The sequence below is a fragment of the Tursiops truncatus genome, chromosome 3, assembly GCF_011762595.2.
Source record: "Tursiops truncatus isolate mTurTru1 chromosome 3, mTurTru1.mat.Y, whole genome shotgun sequence".
Classification (NCBI taxonomy): Eukaryota; Metazoa; Chordata; class Mammalia; order Artiodactyla; family Delphinidae; genus Tursiops; species Tursiops truncatus.
In genome coordinates this window covers 155313566-155332064 of record NC_047036.1, presented here as the reverse complement: position 1 = coordinate 155332064, position 18499 = coordinate 155313566, and the positions used below count along the sequence as shown (strand labels likewise).

The 18499-nt window shown below is 49.8% G+C and overlaps 1 protein-coding gene and 2 long non-coding RNA genes across 4 annotated transcripts in view; 2 read left to right on the top strand and 1 right to left on the bottom strand.

Annotated features, from left to right (window-relative positions):
• LOC141278373 (uncharacterized) overlaps positions 1 to 5723 on the top strand; it is a 35395-nt gene extending 29672 nt beyond the window's left edge. Inside the window, exon 3 of the long non-coding RNA XR_012331011.1 lies at positions 5408 to 5723. This is a non-coding gene — a long non-coding RNA (uncharacterized lncRNA). The remainder of the gene's footprint in view (positions 1 to 5407) is intronic.
• A 4684-nt stretch (positions 5724 to 10407) lies between these two features.
• LOC141278372 (uncharacterized) lies at positions 10408 to 16789 on the bottom strand. Of its 2 annotated transcripts, none has more exons than XR_012331009.1 (3): positions 16207 to 16789; positions 14651 to 14855; positions 10408 to 11134 (listed from the first exon to the last, which is right to left on the bottom strand). It is a non-coding gene; the product is annotated as an uncharacterized lncRNA (long non-coding RNA). The 2 variants fall into 2 exon arrangements; XR_012331008.1 differs by lacking the exon at positions 16207 to 16789 and adding an exon at positions 15019 to 15172 and having other exon boundaries at positions 10409 to 11134.
• The window catches only part of WNT9A (Wnt family member 9A), a 23889-nt gene continuing 20820 nt past the window's right edge, over positions 15431 to 18499 (top strand). Inside the window, exon 1 of the mRNA XM_033853706.2 lies at positions 15431 to 15743. Within this exon, the coding sequence (XP_033709597.1) occupies positions 15649 to 15743 (95 nt within the window). The 5' untranslated portion in view covers positions 15431 to 15648. The remainder of the gene's footprint in view (positions 15744 to 18499) is intronic.

Genomic DNA, 18499 nt, shown 5'->3' with positions numbered 1-18499 from the left:
TGGAAGAGTTTGAGATGGATAGGTATTAACTCTTCTGTAAATGTTTGATAGAATTTGTCTGTGAAGCCATCTGGTCCTGGACTTTTGTTTATTGGAAGATTTTTAATCACAGTTTCAGTTTCATTACTTGTGATTGGTCTGCTCATATTTTCTATTCTCTCCCGGTCCAGCCTTGGAAGGTTGTACTTTTCTAAGAATTTGTCCATTTCATCCAGGTTATCCATTTATTGGCATATAGTTGCTTGTAGTAGTCTCTTATGATCCTTTGTATTTCTGTGGTGTCTGTTTTAACTTCTCCTCTATCATTTCTAATTTTATTGATTTGAGTCATCTCCCTTTTTTTCTTGATGAGTCTGGCTAAAGGTTTATCAATTTTGGTTATCTTCTCAAAGAACCAGCTCTTAGTTTTATTGATCTTTGCTATTGTTTTCTTCATCTCTATTTCATTTATTTCTGCTCTGATTTTTATGATTTCTTTCCTTCTGCTAACTTTGGGGGTTTTTTGGTTCTTCTTTCTCTAGTTGTTTTATGTGTAAGGTAAGGATGTTTATTTGAGATTTTTCTTATTTCTTGAGGTAGGATTGTATTGCTATAAACTTCCCTCTTAGAACTTATTTTGCTGCAACCCATAGGTTTTGGGTCATCGTGTTTTTGTTGTCAATTGTTTATAGGTATTTATTGATTTCCTCTTTGATTTCTTCAGTGATTTCTTTGTTACTTAGTAGCATATTGTTTAGTCTGCATGTGTTTACGTTTTTCAGGTTTTTTTTTTTCCTGTAATTGATTTCTAATCTCATAGCATTGTGGATGGAAAAGATACTTGATACGATTTCAATTTTTTTAAATTTCCTGAGGCTTGATTTGTGACCAAAGATGTGATCTATCCTGGAGAATGTTCCATGTGCACTTGAGAAGAAAGTGTATTCTGCTGCTTTTGGATGGAATGTCCCATAAATATCAGTTAAGTCTATCTGTTCTAATGTGTCACTTAAGGCTTGGGTTTCCTAATTTATTTTCTGTCTGGATGATCTCTCTGTTGGTATAAGTGGGATGTTAAAGTCCCCCACTGTTATTGTGTTACTGTCGATTTTCCCTTTGATGGCTGTTAGCATTTGTCTTATGTCTTGAGGTGCTCCTATGTTTGGTGCATATATATTTACAACTGTTATATCTTCTTCTTGGATTGATCCCTTGATCATTATGTAGTGACCTTCCTTGTCTCTTTGAAGTCTTTATTTTAAAGTCTATTTTGTCTGAAATGAGTATTGTTACTCCAGATTTCTTTTGATTTCCCTTTGCATGGAATATCTTTTTCCATCCCCTCAATTTCAGTCTGTATTTGTCCCTAGGTCTGAAGTGGGTCTCTTGTAGACAGCATATATATGGGTCTTGTATTTGTATCCATTCAGCCAGTCTGTGTCTTTTATTTATTTATTTATTTATTTATTTATGGCTGTGTTGGGTGTTCGTTTCTGTGTGTGGGCTTTCTCTAGTTGCGGTGAGTGGGGGCCACTCTTCATCGTGGTGCACGGGCCTCTCACTGTTGCGGCCTCTCTTGTTGTGGTGCAAAAGCTCCAGACGCGCAGGCTCAGTAGTTGTGGCTCACGGGCCTAGTTTTCCATGGCATGTGGGATTTTCCCAGACCAGGCCTCGAACCTGTGTCCCCTGCAATGGCAGGCAGATTCTCAACCCCTGCACCACCAGGGATGCCCCCAGTCTGTGTCTTTTGGTTAGAGCACTTAAATAATTTAATTCAAGGTAATTATCAATATGTATATTCCTATTACCATCTTCTTAATTATTTTGGTTTTGTTTCTGTAGGTTTTTTTTCTTCTCTTGTGTTTCCTGCCTAAAGAAGTTCCTTTAGCATTTGTTGTAAAGCTGGTTTAGTGGTGCTGAATTTGCTTAGCTTTTGCTTGTCTCTAAAGCTTTTGATTTCTCCGTTGAATCTCAATGAGGGCCTTGCTGGGTAGAGTAATCTTTGCTGTAGGTTTTTCCCTTTCATCACTTTAAATATAACCTGTCACTCCCTTCTGGCCTGCAGAATTTCTGCTGAAAAATCAGCTGATAACCTCATGGGGATTCCCTTGTATATTATTTGTTGCTTTTCCCTTGCTGCTTTCAATATTTCAATATTTTTTATTTGTATTTAATTTGTTAGTTTGATTAATACGTGTCTTGGTGTGTTTCTCCTTGGGTTTATCCTGTATGGGACTCTCTGTGCTTCCTGGACTTGGGTGGCTATTTCCTTTCCCATATTAGGGAGCTTTTCAACTATAATCTCTTCAAATATTTTCTCAGACCTTTTCTTTTTCTCTTCTCTTTCTGGGACCCCTATAATTCGAATGTTGGTGCATTTAACTTTGTCCCAGAGGTCTCTGAGACTGCCTTCATTTCTTTTCATTCTTTTTTCTTTATTCTGCTCTGTGGCTGTTATTTCCACCATTCTATCTTCCAGCTCACTTATCCATTCTTTTGCCTGAGTTATTCTGGCATTGATTCCTTCTAGTGTATTTTTCATTTCAGTTATTTTGTTGTTCATCACTGTTTGTTTGTTCTTTATTTCTTCTAGGTCCTTGTTAAACATTTCTTGTATTTTCTCGATCCATGCCTCCAACCTATTTCCAAGATTTTGGATCATCTTTACTATAATTACTGTGAATTCTTTTTCAGGTGGATTGCCTATTTCCTCTTCATTTATTTGGTCTTGTGGGTTTTTATCTTGCTCCTTCACCTGCAACATATTTCTCTGTCTTCTCATTTTGTCCAACTTAGTGTGTTTGAGTTCTCCTTTCCACAGGCTGCAGGGTCATTGTTCTTCTTGTTTCTGGTGTCTGCCCCTGGTGGATGAGCTTGGTCCAGTGGCTTGTGTAGGTTTCCTGCTGGGAGGGACTGGTACCTGTGCTCCTGTGGGTGGAGCTGGATCTTGTCCTTCTGATGGGCAGGGGCACGTTGAGTGATATGTTTTGAGGTGTCTGTGAGCTTAGTATGACTTTAGGCAGCCTGTCTGCTGATGGGTGGGTTTGTGTTCCTGTTGTGCTTGTTGTTTGGTGTGAGGCTTCCAGCACTGGAGCCTGCAGGCAGTTGGGTGGGGCCAGTTGGATGGAGACTTCCTTGGAAGCTCTTGCTGATTAATATTTCCCGGGGCTGGGAATTCTCTGGCGATCCAGCATCCTGGACTCTGCACTCCCATCCCAGAGCCTCAGGCCCAACCACCCGCTGGGGAGCCAAGACCCTGCAAGCCATATGGTGTGGCAAAAAAAAAAGGGAAGGGGAAGAAAACAAACGGACAAATGAAACCCAAGACAAATAGCAAAGACAAAGACAAAAAACAGTAACAACAGTTAAAAAAAAAAGAAAAAAAGAAACCAAATGGACAGACAAATAAAACCCAAGACAAATGGTAAAAGCAAAAACAAACAAAAACTAACAAAGAAACACACACATACAAAAGAAACAAAAACAAAGAACCAGAGAACAACCAAACAAAGAAAAGAATGCCAAAATAAAATCAAACAATTTAAACCAAAACTAACAAAAAACAAGAAACAAAACAGAAGCAGAATGCAAACAAAAAAAAGCGAAGAAAAGATAAAACAGATGCACAAAAATGATTAAAAAAATTAAAAACAAAACATAACAAGGAAAAAACACAGAACAATGAAAAAGTAAAAATAGAAAAATAAAAAATAACAATAAAAAATTAAGACCATTAAAATTTTTTAATTAAAAAATAAAATAATAATAAATAAGAACAGAACAACAGATTAAAAATATTAGTAATAATAATATTTTCCTGGGGTCTCAGCTGTCAGTGTCCTTTCCCCCACCATGAGTCACGGCCAACCTCCGCCTCCCCAGGAGGCCCTCTAATACCTCTAGGTAGGTCTCTGGACCCACTGTGGGCACTGTGGGGGCAGCTCAGACTGTGACCTGGCCCAACTCTCACATGTACTTACCCCCATAGACCAGTCTCTGTTGTGGGAACACTGGTTGTCCATTCAGATATTCCATAAATGCAGGGTTTACCAAGCTGATCGTGGGAATTTAATCCATGGCTTGTGCAGCTGCAGAGAAAGATTTTCGTTCCTCTTCCTTAGCTGCTCTGCCCGTGGAGCTCAGCTGTGGTTTTAGCCCCACCTCTGTGTGTCGGTCTGCCCTGGTGAGGACAGGACACAGAGGTGGCATGACTTCTGGGGTCATGGGAGCCCCAGTGGCAACAGGTGCGTTGGTGGGTGGGGGATTGGCGGCTGCGAGAGATCCATCTGGATGGTGAGGAGGTCTGCGGGGAAACTGGTAGCTACGGGTGCGAGAGATCCAGCCCTGGTGGGAGCCTTTCCTAGCACTCGGCATCTGTTGTGAGAGGATCAGCCCTGGCGGGAGCCTTACCTAATGCCTGACAGCAGGCACAAGAAGGCCAGCCCTGGCAGGGGCTTCTCCTGGTGCCTGGCAGCAGGCTTGTGTGCGCCAGCCTTTGCAGGACATTTCCTAGTACCCAGGAGCATGTGTGAGAAGGCCAGCCCTAGTAGGGGTTTTTCCTAGTGCCTGGCAGGAAGAACGTGTGTGCCAGCCTTGGTGGAGGCCTTTCCTATTGCCCAGCAACAGGCATGAGAAGGCCAGCCCTGGAAGGGGCTTTTCCTAGCACCTGGAGGCAGGCACGTGTGTGCCAGCCTTGGCAGGGGCCTTTTCTTAGTGCCTGGTGGGGGCAGAGGCTGGCACGTGGGAAGAGAGAGGCTGCAATGGTGGCTCCACCCCCTGCACATCACTCAACAGTGTCACCTTGGTTCTATGGCAGTCTGGATTTCCTCCATAAGCATTCCCATTTCTGGATTACCTCCCTCCTGTCCCCTAAGGCTGTCTCCTCACAGCCAATGACAGTCTTCTCCCCGGCTTTGCTCTCCAATCTCCACATTCCAGCTCCCAGCCCTTATACACTGGCAGACACACATCCCAGTCTGGGCCCCACAGGGCTGTGGCATGAACCATCTGTGTAGGTCACACTCTGTCCTGTCTGCCACAGACCAGCTGTTTCACCCTCCTCTGACAGCTTCAGATGCTCCTTCTGTCCCAACTGATTTCCCTGTTGATGAGCGGGCTTCCCCAGATGTGGAAACCTCTCCTCTTCCTCAGCTCCCCACCAGGGGCACAGGTCCCACCCTCCTTCCTCTCCTCTTCTTTTCCCCTTCTCTTTCTTGCATCCTATCTGGTTATGAAGGGATCTTTCCTGTCCTTTCCGGTGTTCACGGTCTTCTGCTAGTGTTCAGCCAGTGCTCTGTGTGAATTGTTCCATCTGTAGGTATATTCCTGATGCATTTGTGAAGAGAGATAAACTCCACATTCTCCTATTCCTCCGCCATTTTGAAAAAACATCCAACAGCCAACTTTTTTTTTTTTTTTTTTTTTGCAGTACACGGGCCTCTCACTGTTGTGGCCTCTCCTGTTGCGGAGCATAGGCTCCAGACGCGCAGGCTCAGCGGCCATGGCTCACGGGCCCAGCCGCTCCATGGCATGTGGGATCTTCCTGGACCGGGGCATGAACCCATGTGCCCTGCATCGGCAGGTGGCCTCTCAACCACTGCGCCACCAGGGAAGCCCCAACAGCCATCTTTAACCAGAAATTTTCTTGTATCTTTAAGCAGTTAAACATTCCTGGAAACAGATCTCCTCTGGAAGACATTTATAATGTTTGTAATTTTGTACTATTAAAAATGATGCTTTGATCCCTATCCCTCCCAGAATGTTTGTGAATCTCTGTTCCTTTTCTAGCATAAAAGCCCAGAGACTGGGTCAAAGTTTTGACAGTGTTAAAACTTTTCAGATATATTGCCAGGTGGCCTAAAAAGGTGCATCATTTTACCAATGTTTTCTACTTATGCTTACAAAAATCATTCTAACCCTTCAATGGAAAGGTGTCCTATATTTTCATTATTTTAAAGTCTCTGATCCCTCTGAAAATTGTTTATGGCAAAGCTAGGGTGTGACTTTCTTTTTCTTTTTCAAATAGTTCATTAGTTCTTGTTAAATCAGTTTTCAACCCTGCTGGACATTTATGCTTTCTTCCATCCTCACACTGGGCTTAGGGCTGGCCCTGGCATTTGGGAGGGACACAGACAGGGTGGGACCAGCTTCTGGGCCTGGACTCTCAAGGATGACTGCTGTTCCCTGGCAGCCCTACTATGACACCAGCAGCCTCCCTCACTGACACTGAAATAGCACCTTTACCAGCCACCAAGTTAACTGGCATCTCAGGAAGTCTTTGTCATCAAACTGTAGGGTCTGAGCACAGACGTAAACTGTTCAGAGATGTGTTCATATTCATGACAAAGATTTGACCTCATGCAGTTTTGGAGATGGTTACACAGTCTCTATGAAGCTGTTCATTTGGAAATCCAGGAGGGAATGGAGACAGGTGGAGGTGTCTTAGCAGGATGTGCTATTGCCCTTTGTACTGTGGTAAGCACACCCTGGCCAATCCAGGAGGTCCAGCATGAGCTGGAGGGCCTCACTGACCACAGGGGAGCACCCAGGCCTGGCATCCACCCCTTGGGCACAAAAGCACATAGCTCTCCTCCACTTAATCATTCCAAATTCCACACAAAGTGTTCCTGGGGTGTCCAGGCTGCCTGAATCTTCAGGAAGAAGCCATGGGAAATGCAGGTCCAACCTGGCAAATGGTGATATTTGGCAGTCAGGGCTCCAAGAGATGAAGTGGCAGCTAGCAGAGTCTGGAACCTGTTGCTGAGCCTAACAGTCATCCCTGCGGCCTCAGAGGAACCTGAAATTGTTGGGGTGAGTTCCTAATTCTGGGGCCAGGCACTGGGGAACATGCTAACCACCGGGGAGGCCAGTGAGCCCCATGGAACAGGAACACCTTTCAGGGCATCTTATCTGGGCACCTGACTGAATATGATGGTCTTGGCGTCAGAACTCCACCCAGGCCTGGATGGGAGAGTGAGGCTGTTCCCTGGGGGGGGTAGGAATGCATGGGTGCAAGGGGCCAGGAAAAGCCTGGATGCAGGATTCGTGCTCCCTAGCCCCAACAGGGAGACTGCAGGCTGGGCGGGAGTCCCAGCCATGAGGATGGGACTTCAAAAATGGGACACTGGCCCTGCACCTGGCATACTCCAGTATAACCCCTAAGTGCAAATAGCTCCCCTTCCACCGAGTCCCAACCTGTGGTCCAGGTGGAATGGTGTCTCAGTCTGAGTGCCTTCCCCTTTTCTCTGCCCGCCCTACAGATGTGAGAGTGTCTCTGGAGTGGCACTGTCCCTGTTAGCTGTGGATAAACCAAGGGAGGAAAAGAGACCATTCAGAAAGTTGGTTTGGAGTAGATTATAGAAATGAAATCTTTTCTCCAAATAGGGGGTAGATTATTTCTGCTTTAATTAAAAATTTTAAATTTGAAAAACATATTTAAAGATTTCCATTGAGACTCTCTTTGACCCATAGATTATTTAGAAGTGTGTTGTCTAGTTTCAGAGTGTTTAGAGGATTTCCAGATGTCTTTTGTGGCACTGATTTCTAGTTTAATGCCACTGTGGTCAGAGAACACACCCTGTATGATTACAATTCTTTTCAACTTGTTGGGGTTTATTTCACACCATGAGGTATGGTCCATCTTGGCAAATGTTCCATGGGTGTTTGTAAAGAATGTACTTTGGGTGGCGTCTATCAAACTCTCTTGGTCAATGGGTTGTTGAGTTCTTAAATGTCTTTGCTAATTTTCTGTCTAGTAGTTCTATCAATTGCTGACAGGGGTGTTGACGTCTCCAACTATAATTGTGGATTTGTCTACATCTCCTTTCAGCTCTATCAGTTTTCAATTCATGGATTTTGAGGCTCTGTTGTTTGTTGTGTACATATTTGGAAATTAAAATGAAAGTGCGACATGTCACAATATGTGGGATGCAGCTAAACAGTGCTGAGAGGAAAATTTATAACACTGAATGCCTACATTAGAAAAGGGGACAGGTCTCAAGTCAATATTCTAAGTTCCTGTCTCAAGAGACTAGAAAGAGAAGCAAAATAAAACCAAAGCAAGAAGTAAGAAATAAAAAACAGAAAACAATAGAGGAATCAATTTTTAAAAGCTAGTCTTTAAAATTGTTTATAAACTCTTGCAGGACTGACGAATGTAAAAAGAGAGAAGACACAAATCACCAAAATCAGGATGAAACAGGGGACATCACTACAGACCCTGGGACATTACAAAGATAATAAAGCAAGCTATGAACAACTTTATACTTATAAATCCAACAACTTAGAAGAGATGAATCAATTCCTCACAAACTATAAACTACCAAGACTCAACCAAGATGAAATAAGCTACCTGAATAGTCCTATAACCATTTCAAAAATTGGTGTAAATAAAAAGCACCCCCCCAAAGAAATCCCCATGACCAGAAGAAATTACACCAATTTTATACAATTTCTTCTAGGAAATAGAAGAGATGGGAATAGATCCCAACTGATGTTAGGAAGTTAGTATTACCCTGTGTGATACACAAAACAGGCAAAGACAGTACCAAAGAGAGATAGAGATAGGGAGAGACAGGGAGGCAGAGATAGAGACAGAGCTGGAGAGAACTACAGACTAATATCACTTATGAACTTAGAAATAAAAATTCTCAACAAAATATTAACAAAATGAACTTAGCAATGTATAAAATGAATTAAATACTATGGCCAAGTGGGATTCATTCCAGATATGTAAGTCTTGGTCAACCGTTGAAAATCCATCAATGTAATCCATCACATCAACAGGCTAAAGAAGAGAAATCATATGCTTATACTGATATAGAAAAAGCATTTGAAAAAACCCATCCACTTATGAAAAAAACTCTCATCAAACTAGGAAGTGAGGAGAATTTTCCCTACTGATAAATAACACCTAAAAAACCCCCCTACACCTAACATCATACTTAAAGGTGAAAGATGAAAGCTTTCCCCCTAATGTTCGAGAACAATGATGTCTGTTCTCACCACTCTTTTTCAACATAGTATTGGAAGTTCTATTGGCAGATGACACAATTATCTATTGTATGTAGGAAATCCCAATGAACCTTTCAAAAGAAAAAAGCCAAACCTTCTAGCACTAAGTAAGCTCTGTATGGTTGTGTGTAAGATCAACACACAAAAGTCAATCACATTTCCATATACTTACAACAACCATGTGGAAACTGAAATGTAAAACACAGTATTGTTCATAATCACTCCAAAGAAAATGAAATACTCAGTTATAAACTTGACAAAACGTGCAGGATCTTTATGCTGAAATTACAAAATGATGATTTTAAGGAGTCAAAGAAAACCTAAATAAATACACATTTTGTATTCACGGATTAGAAGACCCAACATAGCAAATATGCCAATTCTCTCCAAATTTGTCTATAGGTTTAATGTAATTCTTATCAGAATCCCAGTAAGGTTTTTTTTTTTTTGGTAGGCACACACAAGCTTATTCTAAAACTTATATGGAAAGGTGCAGGCCTTAGAATACCTAAAACAGTCTTGAAAAAGAAGAACAAAGTGGAAGAATCACCCTATCCAACGTTAAGACTTGCTATATAGTTCCAGAAATCAAGACAGTGTGGTATCAGCAGAGGGTTAGACACATACATGAACAGAACAGTGAATCCAGAAATAGCTGCACTCAAATATGTACAAAAGCAGTTCAATGGAGGAAGAAGCCTTTATAACAAATGGTGCTGAAGCAACTGGATGTCCATAGACAAAAAAATGAACCTCAACCTAAACCTCACACTTTATATAAAAACTCAAAATGGATCATGGACTTAAAGGTAAACTGTAAAACTATAAAACTTTTATTTAAAAAATAGAAGAAATCTTCAGAATCTTGGCTTAGGCAAAGAGTTTAGGCATAACTCCAAAAGCATGACCATAAAAGGAAATACTAAATTAAAGTTTTGCTCTGAAAAAGCCCAGGTGAGGAGGATGAAAAGACAAACTACAGACTGGGAGAATATTTGCAAACCAGCATCTGACAAAAGAAACCATACCTACAATATATAAAGAACATTCAAAACTCAATGTTAAAAAATTCAATTAGAAAATGGGCAAAAGATGAATAGACATTTCACCAAAGAGGCAATAAAAATCCATTAATGTTCAACATTATTAGCCATTAGGGAGATGCAAATTAAAGCCACAATGAGATACCACTGCATGCTTATAAGAACAACTAAAATAAAAAGACAGTGACAACCCCAAATACTGGTGAGAATGTGGAGAAACTAGATCTCTTGTACATTGTTGGTGGGAATGTAAAACAGTGCAGCCACTCCGGAAAACAGTTTGGCATTTTCTTACAAGACTAAACATGCAGCTACCATATGACCCAGCCATTGCTCTCCCAAGCATTTATCTCAGACGAATAAAACTTATGTTCACATAAAACCTGTACACAAATGTTAACAGCAGTTTTATTCATAATAACCAGAAACTGGACACAGCCCAGATGTCCCTCAGTGTGTGAATGGTATATCCATACAGTAGAATCCTATGAAGCAATCAAAAGGAAGGGGCTGTTGATACACTTGACAACCTGAATGGATCTCCAGGAAATTTTGCTTAGTGCAAAAGCCAATCCCCAAAGGTTACTGTATGATTCCGTGTATATAGCATTCCTGAACTGACAAAATGATAGATGGAGAGTGGATTAGTAGACGCCAGGGGTGTGTGGCTATAACAGGGCAGCATAAGGGATCTCCATGAGTGATGGAGATGTTCAGTGTGACTGTGGTGGACAAATGAACTTCCATGTGTGATAAAAGTGCATAGAACTAAACACACATGCACACAGATGAGTTCATGTAGCAAGGTCCATGCATTTTGTCAATGTCAGTTTCCTGGCTGTCATATTGTCCATTAGGGGAAGCCCGGTGAAGGGTACAAAGAGTCTCTTATTATTTTTCACAATTGCATGTGAATATACATTTCTTTCAAAACAAGTTTTAAACATTTGAATAAACATGTTAAAATGTTTATTATGCATCCAAGTCTCCAACACACATCTCACAGAGGATGAAGTGGTGTGAACAGATGGTGTCCCACTGTGAAGAATAAGCTCCATGTCCATTTGGCATCTGTCCCAGGACAGGTCCTGTGCTGGGCACTGCAGAGAAGGTATGTTTATGCTGGCCTGGATGCTGGGTGAGGATGCTAAGCCAGGACGCTGGCTGAGATACTGGGCCCTTCCCTCCCCGACCTGCAGGGGGCAGTCTGGCCATGCAGTGATGGGGCCCGCAGTGGAGGCTCTGCAGGGCTCAGCTTCTGAGTACCAGCTGTATGAGTACCAGCTCCTCTCTTCTCCTCCCCTCCCCTCCCTCTCTCTCTCTCTCTCTCTCACACACACACACGTGCACACACATGCACGCATGTGCATCCCAGAGCCCATGAGCTCATTCTACCCATGGCTAGCAGGCTGGGTGGGATCATTTCTCCTTGAGCTCTTTGTCCGGCTCAGTTTCAAATGACTCATGAGTGGCTTTCACCATCTCCCCAAGGAGCCCCCCTTACTGGCCCCATAAACCTTCCCAATTAGGCCCCAATTAGGCAATGTTTTCTGATAAGCAGCTGCTCACCCACTCCTTCCAGACCACCTGAGAGAACCACTCCCTGTTCCGGGCAGCATCTGGGCAGCGCAAGCTCCCCAGTCTGGCCCTCCTAGATCCTCCCCAAACCTCATTCTCATCATGCTGTTGGCTGGGCAACTGAGGCCTGAGTGGCTGAGGAGTGGGTGGGCATCAGCTGGGAAGGCGGTCCTCTGTGCGTTCAGTCTCTGTCTCTGGCCCTGGGAGGAGGCGACTGAGAAAGCCACTGAATTGACAATTGAGGCCTTGCTTCTGCATCCAAACTAGGCCTTAAAGATGTCGGGTGGGCCTGGCCCAGGGAGGTGGGCTGCCCTTGCCCAGCTTGGGGTCATGGTGGGCACCCCCAGCTTTGCAGGAGTTTGCTGTTCTGCTGAGACCTGGGTAGCCCCCTCTGCATGGCTGGGTGTCAACATTCTCAGGACCCACTGCTGTGCATGATTCTGGCAGTTCACAGCGCCAAGGTCTCCATGAAGTTGGATGTTTGCAAAAGTGCCAGTGAGCCGTCACAACCTACCACCCTTATCTTTCCTGTCTCGGGGTGGGCTTTGTTTCACAGTACACACCCCTCCCTGGCGCTGATGAGGTCCTCTTGGAGCTGTGCCCATCAGCCCCTTGGAGAGCACTGCCATAACTCTGGTTAGGAACATGTACAGGGTAGAGACGCAGCCCAGCCTGGACCACTCCTTGCTTTCCCTCATGCTGCACAGGGTGGCTGCAGCCCCCTTATTAGTGTCAGCTTGTCCTGCCTCATACTCTGGATGTCCTTTCCCAGAAAGCTGGCCTGTGCCAAGCAGGCTTGGGTGGCCATGGCAGGGGGAATAAAAAAAGCCCCAAGCCGAGGTTTCTCTAACAGAAACACGGGGCCACTTTGCCATTGGCCAGAGCATGCTATGCTGGAAGAAAAAGCTCTGACCTCCTTGGATAACACACCCTCCTCATGCTGTGCTGAGGCCAGCAAGATTATCTGGAGGTGGCTTAGCTGGTGAAAGCAGGAGACTGGGATCATGTGTTTGCCACTGCCCCACCCCCACTTGCTTTGTGTCCTTTGAGCTAATTTGCCGAGTTCTCTAGGCCTCAGTTTACCATCCAGGGTCAACTGAACCAGGTGCTGGTCTGTCAGTGGCTGTTCCACGTTAATTTACCTTCCTTCTCCACGCTGGGCAGACACAGTGAGGCGAGGCCAACGTGGGATGGCCAGGGGAGGTGTTGCAGGTGACCAGAAGCTGCAAAGGTGGGCTGGGGCTGGGTGTGGGGGAGGCAGGAGTTGTGGACACAGAGGTGGGAAGCACCTGGCCCCCTCCAAAGAGGTCCAGACTGCATGGGCGCCTTGAGGTCTGTAGGCAGTAGGGCCACCTTGGCCATGGAGGAGATGGGAATGCAGGCAGGGGCGGGGTGAGGAGGTCAGACCTGATGGGGAGGTATGAGGCCTGGGAGACTCCTGGGTGAGGGAACCTGTGTCCCCAGGTCCAGCTGGGGTGGGGGTAGCTGGTGGCACCACCTCAGTTGCTGCCGTCACCCCAGGCACAGGGGGCAAGGGCAGCCTCTCCCAGACCCTCAGGGGTATTCCCAACGTCACTCTGCACCGGGCACTGCCCCCCCCAAGCCCCCCTCCACTCCACTCCCATGTTGCATGGCCCGGCAAAGTCTGGTCCTCCTATAGACCTTGGTTCTCACTCCCTGGACTGAAGGGGTCTCTCAGAATTCCTCCCCTGCTGATACCTGGGGGAGGCTTAGCACTCGAAATCAGGTGCCATAGGGCCACTCAGTCTGGCTGGGATAGCCCCCCAAGCTGCTATGAGCTGACAGCCCCCAGTGAAAGCAGAACCCCAGTCTTCCTTCCCCTTCCACAGATGGTGCTCATCTCTCCAGTCCCCTTTTTGCCAACTATAGCCCTGCCAGTCACTGGCTGGAACCTCAGCTGGCCGCCTCTTTCCTTGGGACTTTCTGGGTGGCCAGAAGAGAACCCTCCACGCCCCACAGAATGGAACTCTATAAGGCCTACAGCGCCTTCCAGACACACATTTACAATCTCACACTTCATTTTTTTGGACGTAATCTCTGTGCCTTTAAACATGTCATCACTTTGCGTCCCCTCACCCCATGCCTCACACTTCCCGGGTGTGGGAGCCAGCCCTTCAGGTGGAGGCCCTGGGGGCTGTGTTGAGGCCCTCGGAGGTGGGGATGACAGGGTGTCCCCAAGCCCTGCAGTCCAGGTGGGCTGGGGCTGCTTTGGTTGGTGTTCTCTTTGCTGTGCCAGCCCTGTTGGTGAGGTGGCCGAGTGTGGTGTGAGCAGATGAAGGCATTGGAGGGCCCCCTCCCACAGGAAGAGTCCCCGGAGTGGGGAATGATGTGAGGCTGGTCACACCCACAGAGAGGCAGAACTATGGGCAGAGGTTTCTACAGTGTGACATTACAACTTAGAAACACGACTCCCTGGAGTTGGATGGGTCTCAGATGGGGAAACTGAGGCCCAGAGAGGAAGTGATTTGCTCAGGCCCCATCTTCTCCCCACCCTCTTCTCACCCAGCCAAGCACCCAGGTCCCCAGGAAAGATGGGGTATGCTCACCTGGGTGGCCTTTTAAGAGAGGGGAGAGCCCAAGGATATGTCCTGCTCTACGGGCCACTGTCAGGGTACATCTTTGGCCCTCCTGTTTTGCGTCGCAGCACTGTCCTGACACAGGTCACAAAGCAGTAGATCCTCAGAGCCCACTAGCCCAGCCTTTGGGGGGTGCTCAGACTCCCAGACTCTGGGTCATTGTGCCCAGAAGCAGCAACTCTGAGTACAGATGTCTGATAGGGAGCTGGGCTCTCCCCTTCAGGCCCAGGACTTGAGGGCTCTGGCAGCCCTGGCCTAGTGGGCCCATGGAGCTTCTAGTGTCATCCGAAGGCTGGCATTTCGTGGACACTTATCCCACAGCCTGGACCCCAGAGCAGTGCTCTCCTCCCTGGTCTGTGGCTGTTGACATGGAGAACCCTTGGCTCAGGGGTTTCTAAGGTTTCTCCTTGACCCCATCCTGTGTCTGGTAATTCGTGTTACCTGTTTTAATTTTGGTTTTCGGTTCTCGGACACTGACTTGCTTTAGCAGTGGCTCTGCGTCATCTCTCCTCCGTGTCCCTGGCAACTCCTCTTGCCTCTAGCAGCGCCAAGACTCCTTTGTCCAGTTCTCACAGTACAGAGGTTCTGAGAAGGAGGTCACCCGAGGATCAGCGCTGGCAGTGACCTCAGCCTCTAGTTCACCTCCCTTGATTTAAGGATAGGAAGAGAGAGGTCCCAAAATGTTGAGCGACCCGGCCCGCACCATCCCTCATCAGGTCGCCTCATTCCCAGGACAACAAACCAGGGAGCAGAGCCCCTCTGGCCTCGCTTCCTGAACTGTCAGTCTTCGCAAAAGGCAGGGGCATCACCTGCTGGCTTGTCTCCCCTTTCATGCAAACTCCTCCGGGAGCCGACGCGCGCGCTCCAGCTCCGGACTGACACCGGAGTCCCCTGCGGCACTACCCCTTGCCTCCCGGCCAAGAACTCCGCCTTGGCCCCGCCCCAGGCCACACCCCGCCCCCGCGGCCGCCCCAAGTCCCCCACCCCCAGGTCCCCCAACGCTCCCACCCGCTTGCTCCCACCCGGCTAGCCGCCCAACGCCGGCCCCGCCGTCTTGCCCCAGGCCACCAACGCTCTATCTTGGCTCCACCCCCACAGCCGCCCTGGGGCTCGTTCCCTTCCCCCGGCCCCCGCCACGCTCCCGCCCCTTCCGGCCGCCCCGGTTCCCACCCGCCCCCTCGCGTGCCTCCCTTCCCACGCGCGAGGCGCGCCCTGAGACCCGAGTGGCCGGGCAGCAACGAGGCTGGGCGGGGCGCTGGCTCGGGTTTCGGCCCGCCCCCGGCGCCGGCGTGACCCCTCCCCGGGCGCGGGCGGGGCCGGGCCAGCTGGCCGGCGCCCCGCCCCCGGCCTGGCGCTCCGGGCGCTATAAGAGGGCGGCGGCTGCGGGGCGCCCAGCGCGGGGCCGGGAGCGCGATGGTCAGCCGCCGCGGCGCGGCAAGATGCTGGATGGGCCCCTGCTGGCGCGCTGGCTGGCCGCGGCCTTCGCGCTGACGCTGCTGCTCGCCGCGCTGCGCCCCTCGGCCGCCTACTTCGGGTAGGTGCCTCGGCAGCCCGGCGGGCGGGGCGGGCGGGCCGTGCCCGAGGCCGGCGCGGGCGCGAGGGCGGGGGCGACCCAGGTGCGCGGGGCGCGGTGCCCGGGCTAGCGAGGGCCCCCGGGTTGCCTGGAGCTGTTTGTTTGCGGAGCCCGCGTCGCTGGGTCCGCGAGTCGGTGTCCCCGTGGCGCGGAGCGCGGAGAGGGGCCGGCGTACCCGACGGGCTGGCGTGAGGCCCCGGTCCTCCGTGACCCCGGAGCCGTAGTCGCTGCGGCCGCTCCCGCGGCCGTGCGTGAGGCTCCCTGGAGCTCCGGGACCAAGCTCTGGTTATCGGCTCCCTTAGGCCAGGATTTCTTGCCAAACGTCTGGAGCCTCCCTGGCCCCTGCACACCCACCCCCCCTTGCAGTTTCCCCCTCCTTTCTCTCCTCGAGAAGTTAATTTAACAACAACAAAAAAATACGTACAAAATCCAGATGTTCCTTGCTCTGAGCCCCAAAGGGAAAAAAAAACTCCAGACTGGAGGAATTTTATTTTTCTTGCGCTTTGCTTCTGACGTTCGCTCGGGCCCCGGCCCGCGGGAGCGCGTCTGTGGGACCTCTCCGGTGCGCAGGGCCCAGCCCAGCCGTGAATGCTGCCTCCCGCCGCCTCCAGGGTCGCTGTCCTGCGCGCTTCTCCGCAGCAGCAGTTAGTGTGGTTTGGGCTCGTCTCTCTCCGACGTTCCTTCCTGCCCTTCCTCGTTCCTCGCTCCCAGATCTGGGATGTCCAGACGGGCGAGCTTTGGGGACCCTCGCTGTACTCTGCAGATGGGCACACCGGGGTCTGGGTGGCATCGTGTGGGCAGCCCTCCGGATCTCCCCAGTCTCCCCGCCTCCTTACCCCGTGCCACTCCTGGAGCCGAGGCCACCCTCGCGTCCTGCCCAGTCCCTGTCCTGCGTGCCCTGCGGCCGTTCCCGGGCTGCCGCCCTCCACCCGTCGTCACCTGTTCCCTCTCCCCTGGACCAGGCGCCGGCGCGCAGCGTCCTGGCCGGCAGAGGGCCCCGTTGGTCCAGAAATGTGGCACTGCCAGGGCGGGGAGAGGCCGACTGGGCGAGAAGCCCTGCAGGTGTATCCTGTTCTCAAAGAAAATAAAATATTTTCATGGGAAACTTTCCCTTTGTGTTTTTCTCCCCCCTCCCCCTTCTCCTGTTCTTTTTTCCTGGGTTGTCTTCCAGGGTCAGCTCCCTGTCTCCTTACCCTGGAGACCCCACCCCGCAGCCAGAGCTGTGGCTGTGGGTTTGGCCCGCCTGGGGCCCAGGCTGTGCAGAGGCTGGCACGCCCCTGCATGCCATCTGTGCAGCCTTTGCCTCACCCTCTCGGGCAGAGGGAGGGTCAGAGGCTGGCTGTCTGGCTGCAGGTCCACGGTGAGTCACGATGGCCTGTCAGCCAGCTGTGCCTTCTCGCTGTCCGGGCTCAGCCATGGGTCTGCTCACCAGGCTTCAGACACACCCTAGGCTTGTCTGCGCCACGCTGTGCTCTGCTTGGAGTCTCCCTGCTGCTGGCCTTTTCTCTCTGGGAAGATCAGACCCACAGGGTGGCGTTCAGGGTCCTGGCTCCCGCCCTCCATCCCAACCCCTGTAGCATCCCTCTTTTTCTCCGTGTTTCCTCTGCACTTTGTTACCTTCAGGGAAGTGTGGCCAGTGGCTGTGTGGCAAGTCAGGAGGGCTTGGAGCCCCTGTGGCTTCTCCAGCTAGCCCTTCTGGCCCTGCTCTTTAATCCCAAAGGCCCCCTCAAATGAGGCTTCCCAAGTCCTGCCCCGTGGGTAGCATAGAAAGCAGTTCTGCTGCCTCTGCTGGGGGTACACCCCACTTCCCCCCTCCCCCTGCCACCAGACAAGAGAGACAAGACTCAGCTTGGTGGATGGAGGTCCTGGAGGATGGCAGGCTCTGTGCCAGCTCCACAGGCAGGGAAGGTAAGGGACCTGGTGCTGGAGTCCACTCAGGATAGCACCAGGCATGGAGGCCCAGCCTCTGGCTAGCAGTGACTGGCTGAGCCTGGGTCTGGGGCCCTTTCTCCGGGCTTAATAAAGGGGCAGGAGCCAGAGGGGAGGGGGAGGAGGAGATGGCCCAAGGCAGGCAGGGCCAGGCAGGGCTGGGCCAGAGCCAGGGGGCCTCTCTGTGCCTTGTGCTGGGGCTTCCCTCCCCACCCCAAGTACAGAGGGAACAGGGGGAAGGAGCTGGGATCCAGCCCTCCTCTCCCTTCCCCCACTCTGAAAGCTCTGCCTGGCACAGAGGCTCACAGGCAGGGCAGCTCCAGTTACAGCCCAGAAACCCAGAGAGGCTGGCCTGGGGGAGGATCACGTGGGTGGTGGGAGCCCTCCTCGCCCCGCCCCCCCCACCCCCCCAGGCTGCAACCCAACCCGCCCTGCTCCTGCTGTCCTGCTCAGCCTCTGGCCACCAGGCAGGGCCCTCCAGGTCACCTGCCTGCCATGGGAAAGGGGCTCTCCTCTCTTCCTCCCTGGCCTGACCATTCTTTTTGGTGTGATTAGCAGGTGGTGTTTCCATCTGGTTCTCCTGGGGCTACAGAGATGTCTGTGCTCTGGGGGCTTAGACAACTGGCCTGATGCTCTCTTGGAAGGAAGTGGAGCCTGGCTCTAAGGAGGAAAAGACTGTCCCAAGGTCTTGTGGCAAGTTTGAGATACAAACTTGGACACCCCTCCCTACTGCCAACCACCAAGCCCCCTGCCCCACCCCATAGATCTGGGTGGGCTCTCCCATACTT